Source organism: Megalobrama amblycephala, linkage group LG20 (assembly GCF_018812025.1).
Source record: "Megalobrama amblycephala isolate DHTTF-2021 linkage group LG20, ASM1881202v1, whole genome shotgun sequence".
In the NCBI taxonomy this organism is placed as follows: domain Eukaryota; kingdom Metazoa; phylum Chordata; class Actinopteri; order Cypriniformes; family Xenocyprididae; genus Megalobrama; species Megalobrama amblycephala.
In genome coordinates, this window is record NC_063063.1 from 14,038,969 (window position 1) to 14,047,593 (window position 8,625).

An 8,625-nucleotide genomic window follows, 5' to 3' on the forward strand; every position below is an offset into this window, starting at 1 on the left:
TTGTAATAATAATAAAAAAGATTATTGTATATGCTTGTGTTGTAAGCTAATTTGAGGATATATTTCTATAAAGGTATGTAGCAGACTTTCAGAAATATGATCTTGGCTTAATGCCAAGTTCAGACACTAAAACTTTATTTCAGCAATTATAAATCAATTTGTCTATTTACACAATGGCAGTGCAAAATGAACAGGATCCTGACAGGATGGAAATAAAAAAGCTAAAGTCAGCCACTGCTCGGTGAGGGATTGAGTGTTTACACGAGAATCGATATAAACATCTTTAGAAATATTGATCACCGGAATTTTACCAAATATAGGACTGAGTAAGACCAACCAACCACAAAATATCATTGACTTTATCAAATCCATTGCTAATACTCACTGATGTTTTCCCACCAAAATTGTCACTTTCTGAAATATGTCATTGAATAACTAACTTTTGTTAGTTAAATTGATATTAATATTAATAGGATGGAATGATATGCATAGCCTATGTAAAAATAATACAATTGTTAGCATTTTTTTAATTACAGAAAATAAAAAAATAAAAACAAAACCTGTAATACCTACAGGTTTGTAAATAATTTTAAATAATTTGTCCGTTTTCCATGCCAGAAGTGGCGTTAGGTAGCCTACATGGTAACATGGCAATATCCACTCAAACCAAAGTAATGAAATTCACCATGTTCACTTTGTAAACTGTGTTAAAAGAACACTGTTTTCTATATTTATCCATGACGTGGACAAAAAATATAAATTATAAAACATAAATAGCTGTCAATGTATTTTATTATTTTTTTAAAATATTAAATATTTATATATATATAATTAAATATTAATATTTTATTAATACTCGCAAACATTAAACCACACCCGTGGTATCCGCCCATTCGTGCAGAACATGTGAACGCGCTGCGCGCGGCAGTGCGAGTGATGTATCCATGAAGTCGTTACTACAAAGATGGCGGATTTCCTGCCCTCCCGGACTGCTATAGTTTGTATTCCCAATTGTCTTCTCTCCAGCGGCGAAATTGATCAAATTAGAAAGTCTAAAGAGATCGACAAAAGCCTGTCTCGAGAGAAGACTTATGTGAAGAAACTGGTGAAGATCTTGCTGTTAGGAGCAGGCGAAAGTGGCAAGTCAACTTTCCTCAAACAAATGCGCATAATTCATGGGCAGGACTTCGATCAGCGGGCCAAAGAAGAGTTCCGGGCTACAATCTACAGCAATGTTATCAAAGGTACCACGACAAAAACTTGAAATCGAGAGATACAAGTTCATTATTAAAAATGAAAGGTCATTGTGATTTCAGCGGCAGGTGGAAGCGTTTATCGATTTCTTTCACTTAACTTGCGCAAACTTTCGATTGCTCACCCAGCCCATAGACGACGCGAAGGCCAGTGGTTTCAAATATTGGTATGGTTAAACCCCAGTTTGAGATGGTCAGGTAACAGATTTGGACTAAGGAAAAGGAAACGCCTGTTTTAAAAAACATTTGTGTATGTAGCCTATGCTCAAATTTCACATAAAACCTTTCAGTAAACTTGGCGCCTCATAGAGAAAGTGCAGAGTACAGCGCCTACTTTTGGTCTGGGCTTGTCATCTGAATGTGATTGTTTTATGACATTCTGATAAGACTACTTTAATATATCGCTGATCCCTGAGACATACATGATAAAACAGGCTACAAAACCCCAAAAAAGCTTGTGTATGAAGGAAATATTTTGGTTAACATTTTCAGTCATGTTTAGGTTTTTTCTTCTGCTTCCATTTTCAGACAAAATGATTTTTCCATTGCCTCAATATGAGTCAACACCATTAAATACAAACATAACATTTATTATAGGTATATTCATTTACATGAATGGATAAAAGGTTGATAGTAAATCGATTGTGATATGTACAGTCAAAAAATACACCATATATTAAATGTAGAGCTACTAAAATTAGCTACTTAAAATTATCTAACAATTTAAGTGATGACGTTGACATTACTTTTAATAATTATGTCTGTTTTGTATAATTCGTTCTTTAATTATAGAACTGATATGACCTTTTTGACCTCATAAAAAGGGGAAATATGAAACAAAAGCTTTTCAGGATGGAGACAGACTATGATTTTTCATAAATTTGATCATGTTGACAAAATAAGACATTATGGTCAGAGGATACATAATCATTTCATTTTCTTTTTTAAGCTCATCATGTCAGCAACCTCAAGTTTATTTTTATAGTAACCTGATTACTGCAAAAAGTGAATCTCTTATGGGGGTCCTGTTTAGGTATCCGGGTGCTAGTGGATGCCCGTGAGAAGCTGCACATCCCTTGGGGAGACCCTGAGAATCAGGTTCACGGGGAGATGGTGATGGCCTTTGACACCCGCTCATCCTTGATGGCCAAAGGGATGGTGGAGACCAAAGTCTTTCTAAACTACCTGCCCGCCATCCGTGCCCTGTGGAAAGACACTGGCATTCAGAATGCTTATGACAGACGAAGAGAGTTTCAGCTGGTAAATATGAAATGATCGCTCATATTTTTATATTTATTATTAAACTTTCTTTTGATCTGATTGTTTCATTTGTTCTTGGTCACAGAGAAGTAAAGTTTTGGATATAGAGTCCACTCAATCTTTTTCATAGAATTTGTGTAATTGTAGGGGCCGTGATCTTGAAGGAATGTTGATCTGTTGTTAAATAGCTTGGTATTATAAATCATGGCAGATAAGCACAGTGTACTTGCATAATTACTCCTATCAAGCTTGTGTGCCACCAGCAGTACACTCCATACGCAAGCATTAATCAATGGTCTAATGCCTACTTATATTTTTCATACATTTGGAATGTAGTTTAGGGGCCATTCTGGATTTTATTGGAATGATGATGCTCAAGAAACTTAAGTTTGTGTTTGCAGACAGTGATTGAAACCTGAGAGTAATGCACAGGTATGAGAACACAAATCAGGTGAGTTAGTCAGTGAGGGTGTTTTGTCTGCAGCTGCGCGTGAGTTTATTTTGCATGTCAGTTATGAAGATAAGATCCATTCATGTTCAGGGGTAGAACCCTTGTGACTTAGATTAGGATTTAGCTCATGTTCCAACTAAAATCTCCAGTGTTGTACAGGTTGTGATTAGCACGTTTATCCGTATTTATTCAGTGATAAACATTCATTTTGGTACATTTAAGCCAGTGACTAAGTCACTTTCTCTACCTAAGGCTGATTTACATACCCCACAAAGCAAGCCAATAGAGGCCACACTGCTGAGCTTTATTTTCCTGCAAACTCACTTAGGAACTAGGGCCAGAGTAATCTAGCAAATTAGTATGACGTAAAAGTGTCTGCCTTGGACCAGCAAATGTGGTGGAAAATGTATGGCTTTTTGTGTGTGTGTACTATATTTTAAAGTTTTTTTTGTTTTTTTTGATAGGGGTTTTCATTGGATTATATAGTGTCAGAAAAGGGAAGGGGAAAAAATATGGCAATTGGAGAACAGCATAATACAAATTAAAGGTTTCACTTTCTGCACCACAGTTCACATACCAGAGACCTAATTATGATTGTGTGTGTCTTTTTTCTCTTTAGGGTGAATCTGTGAAATATTTCCTGGACAATGTGGATAAACTTGGACAATCGGTAAAAAAAATAGCATTTCTTAAATGTTAATGTCATCATGTACCGGTATCCAGAGCACAGGGTAGTTGGTATTATGCCAGTATGTACATGATACAATTTAATGACACTTCTTACAATTAACATAAAGAGCAGGTTTTTTTTTTTTGTTTTTTTTTTGATTGGCAAGGTTATCACTAGATAAAGTGAAGCGAATAGCCAATGAATGGTGCTTTTACACAGAATGTGAAACGATTGAACGCCTTTGGCTAATTCACACTTGGTGGTGCTGACCAAGAATGCATTTTTCCTCATGTATGTGTATCGTAGGTTTTTCCATTTGGCTTTAACCTCATCTGCTGCAAAACAGTAAATTAAGATAAATAAAGTCTGGTACACAATCTATAATGCTTACAAGACCTTAAAAGAATTCTTTTGACTAAAAACCTCATAAAATCGGAGCTAGGTAACGGGTAGATTAGAGCTACAATTAGCATCAAGATACACATCACTATTAATGAGATTATTACTGTTTTTGCTCAAAACCCACTTTAAACAGTCATTGAGTGCTTGTAATAACTTGCGATTGCAATCTAAAGTGGATTTTGATTATATAATGGAGTGTAGTGTTTTATAATGGACCGAATTCTACACCTTAGCACTAGCACCTTAGCTTAGCCTTTCTCATGTAAACATCCTTTATTGTTATAAAACTACCCCAAGCCGCATGAAGAAAAAGTGATTTCTGAGATATATTTCTCTAACCAACAACAGCATATCTTGGTTCTGTGAAACAGCAAAACCTATGTTACTCATATATATTGAGCAGAAACAAAGCAATTTCGGCTTATGTTTTCAGGCCTTCCCACTCTCTAACATCTCTCCAGCGCTGGAAAGCTTTTCCAATATTAACGCGGGTCCTAAATCTTGCCTGATCGTAACACTTTTTTTTTTTTTTCCCTAGTTATATTCCTCTAACCTTTTCCTCTTTGGTAATATCTCAGCCATCTCTATTTCTACAGTTTTTTTTTTTTGTTTTGTTTTTTTTGCTCACTCTCTCCTCCCCATCATGAGCGTGTACAGACGCTCTAGCGCAAATTGTTTTCAGTTTTCAATAGCATTTCTCAGAAATTGCTTACTGCACCTTTAAACTTGGCAGGCTTAAAAACACATGCAAATTAGAGATGCACTGAAATGAAAATTCTGGATGCACTTGGTCAAAAACCGAAACTGAAAATGACCTTTTTTTAATAGTTAATTTCTTTTTTTGTTGTTGTTGTTGTATAATTGTATTAATATTAGAGTTTTTTTTATATTAAATTCAATAATTTTATTGAATCTGAATTTAAAAAATACAAGCCAATAAAATAACCACACTTTTATTTAAAGTAACACACCAAAATTAAGCAGAAAATATATTATAATAATATTAAATATCAATCTATTCTTCATTCAGTTCTATGCATCAGATTTAATGGATTAGTTCACTTCAGAATTAAAATTTCCTGATAATTTACTCATCCCAGATGTTTGTCTGTCTTTCTTCAGTCGAAAAGAAATTAAGGTTTTTGAGGAAACATTCCAGGATTTTTCTCCATACAGTGGACTTGACCATGGCACAATGGGTTGAAGGTCCAAATTGCAGTTTCAGTGCAGCTTCAAAGGGCTCTACACGATTCCAGCTGATGAATAAGGGTCTTATCTAGAGAAACAATGTCATTTTCCCAAAAAAAAAAAAAAAAAAATTAACTGCAAATGCTCATCTTGTACTGCTCTGCGATGCACCACACATTACGTAATCATGTTGGAAAGGTCACGCATGACGTAGATGATGAGTACCAAGCAAGTTTTCAAGTCAAACAGCCATTACAAAAAAAGAGGTAAAACAACGAAGTTGGACAATTTTGAATTTGGTGGAAAAAATGAGATGGAGGTTTTCACACTACCGCGGTACTTAAGTCTACATCACAAGCTAGTGCAAGACGCACATTTGTGGATAAAGTATATAAAGTTAAATTTTTTTCGAAAATGACAGATCGTTTCGATAGATAAGACCCTTATTCCTCGGCTGGGATCTTGTAGAGCCCTTTGAAGCTGCACTGAAACTGCAATTTGGACCTTCAACTCGTTGTACCCCAGTGAAGTCCATTATATGGAGAAAAATCCTAAAAATGTTTTCCTTGAAAACCTTCATTTCAACTGAAGAAAGAAAGACATAAACATCTTGAGTGAGTAAATTATCAGGAAATTTGAATTCTGAAGTGAACTAATCATTTAACCAATTTATTTTTGGACCAATTATCAAAATAAAGTTTAGTGCTACAAAGCTATTATCTATATATTGATTATTAGCATGTGAGCAGTGCGTAGCTTGGAGTGGGCCAGTGAACAAGAGGGTAGGGTCATTTTACCAGCGTTTTTCTCTTTTGGACAAAAAACGAAAATTACATTTTTGATCGATAATTTTCAGCAGCTGAAATTTCATTGCATCCCTATTGCAAATAAACTTTCTTGAAAATGCAGCACTGCCACCACCATGATCCGTAAATTAATACCTTTTTATTGTGTCTGTATTGAATCTCTACCTGTATATTGTTTACCGGTATATCGCTCACCCCTAATACTACCTGTATTAGGGGTGAGCGATATACCGGTACACAATATACAGGTAGAGATTCAATACATTTTTTAAAAATGTGTTTTAGTATGTTTATTATTATTATGCCTATCTGATTTTTATTTCTATTTAATCTTCAGGACTACTTGCCCAGCCAAAAGGATATACTGCTGGCACGAAAGCCCACCAAGGGTATTCACGAGTACAACTTTGAGATCAAGAATGTACCTTTCACGATGGTGGATGTGGGTGGGCAGCGGTCGGAGCGCAAGCGATGGTTCGAGTGCTTTGACTCGGTGACCTCCATCCTCTTCCTAGTTTCGTCCAGCGAGTACGATCAGGTGCTCATGGAAGACCGTCAGACCAACAGGCTCACGGAGTCGCTCAATATCTTCGAGACTATCGTCAACAACCGTGTCTTTGCCAATGTCTCCATCATTCTCTTCCTCAATAAGACAGACTTGCTGGAAGATAAAGTCAAGAATGTGAACATCAAGGACTACTTCCCCGAGTTCACAGGGGAGCCCCACGATCTGCAGGATGTGCAGAAGTTCCTGGTCGAGTGCTTCCGTAACAAGCGCCGAGAACAGCAGCAGAAGCCTCTTTACCATCACTTCACCACCGCCATCAACACAGAGAACATTCGTCTCGTCTTCCGTGATGTCAAAGACACCATCTTGCACGACAACCTCAAACAGCTTATGTTACAATGAAAGGCACTGATTGGCCTTTAAGAACATTCCATTTTAATTAGGTTTTTACTTTATTTAATACAAAGTAGAAGTGGTTCAATACATATTGTGGTTGAAGAAAAATGGATAGGATAACTATGCAAACATTTTCTTTTTTGCATAATATTACGTCATATATATGCAAAGATTTTGATATAAAAGCAACCTTTTTCAGCTGCTTGTAGCCATATCAAATATGCCAAGGAATGGTCCTCAGTTATTCACCAAAATGCTGTAATTGTGATCATTTACTGTATGTTTATGAGCACATAGTTTCGTGTAATGGAACAGTCAACACTCCTGTAGCCCCTAGGCTTAACACCTAGTTTTGGATAAAGCTTTTTTCAAAAATAAATGTTAGAACTCAGGGCTATTTAATTCAAAGAGCTCTTCTCTACCAGTGAGTCTGGTTATATTCTTAAAGGCCCCATTGTCTTTTTTTTTCTTCACTGCCTTTGTCTTCCCACACTCAAAATGCCTTTTTTGTTGCACTCAGATCATGACAGTAAAGTAGTACAATTAAGGTACTTTTGTATGAAGTACTTATTTGTCATTTATATGTAAAGGGAAAGTGTCTTTGCCGTTCAAGCCTGTACAGAGTCTCTGTACATACAATTTTTTTTATTTTATTTTTTTTTACTCTGACAGTTTTTTTTTTCCTCCCAAGCTTTATATTTTACACACTAAAGTAATACCATACTTTTACCATATTTTTCTAAAAGCCCTGAAAATTTGAAATTAGATTTATTAGATATAAAAAAACAGAAAGTGGCCTTGTGTCTTTGCTCCTGTGTAGGTTAAAGTGGACAGCTTTAGCTCAGGGTTTTATAAAATAACTGTTAAAGCAGTCCAGGTGCCTTTCTGTGTATTGGTTACTACAGACATTAGGTTTTTTTTTTTTTTTACAGGCCAAATAAAGTCGGTCTTAAATGTCTGTAGATAAACCAAAGCTGATTTGCTAAGACAAATAGAAATGTGTTGATGGAGAGACTAAGTCTTAATGTAATCTTAATGAAAACAAGCACTGTAATCTGACTGTTGGTAGGAAATTATATTTACTGATTGCCTGAATTAAGGTCTTTATGTATAAAATCTGTAAAGGAATTTGCTTATACAATGCTGTGTATCTTTGTCATGGCCATAATCACTTGCTTTTTGTATAGTGTTTTCTTAATGTTTTTTGTTGATCACGTTTGTCTAATTCTGTTTATTAAATCTGATTATTTTACCAGAATGGTTGTATATTCTTTTTTCTGGTGACTGAATAAAAGAGGTTATGTCGACCAGCATCCCACTAATCTCACATTCTGCCATTTCTCAATAAAATTGTATTTCCTGTTTAGATTTTATTTAGAAATCATGAAATTTCATTCTATCATTTAACAACATGCCACTTTTCTAAAGACGTGTTTAAGATGTCTTTCAGTTTGTAACACGTTTATGTGCTGCTGTTTTGTTGTTGAATTATGTTTGAAATATCACTAATTATAAATGGGATTGATTTCCCAGGTTGTAATTAAAATATATGAATTATTATTTATTGTGACGTTTCTCAAAAATATAAAAAAAAAAAAAATCTTGTTAAAAAAAATACAAAAAAAACATATTACGGGGACAGGGACTTTATAAAGCTTGTTAAAAAAATACTAAAAAGCTTATTACAGGGA

General features: G+C 35.1%; 1 protein-coding gene across 1 annotated transcript; it reads left to right on the plus strand.

Annotated features, from left to right (window-relative positions):
* Positions 1-916: 916 nt before the first annotated feature.
* On the plus strand, positions 917-8,256 carry gna13a (guanine nucleotide binding protein (G protein), alpha 13a). Its single transcript, XM_048170612.1, has 4 exons — positions 917-1,244; positions 2,287-2,513; positions 3,584-3,634; positions 6,368-8,256. The coding sequence occupies exons 1-4, from the start codon at positions 965-967 to the stop codon at positions 6,938-6,940; spliced, it is 1,131 nt and encodes a 376-aa protein (XP_048026569.1). The 5' UTR covers positions 917-964; the 3' UTR covers positions 6,941-8,256.
* Positions 8,257-8,625: the final 369 nt, after the last annotated feature.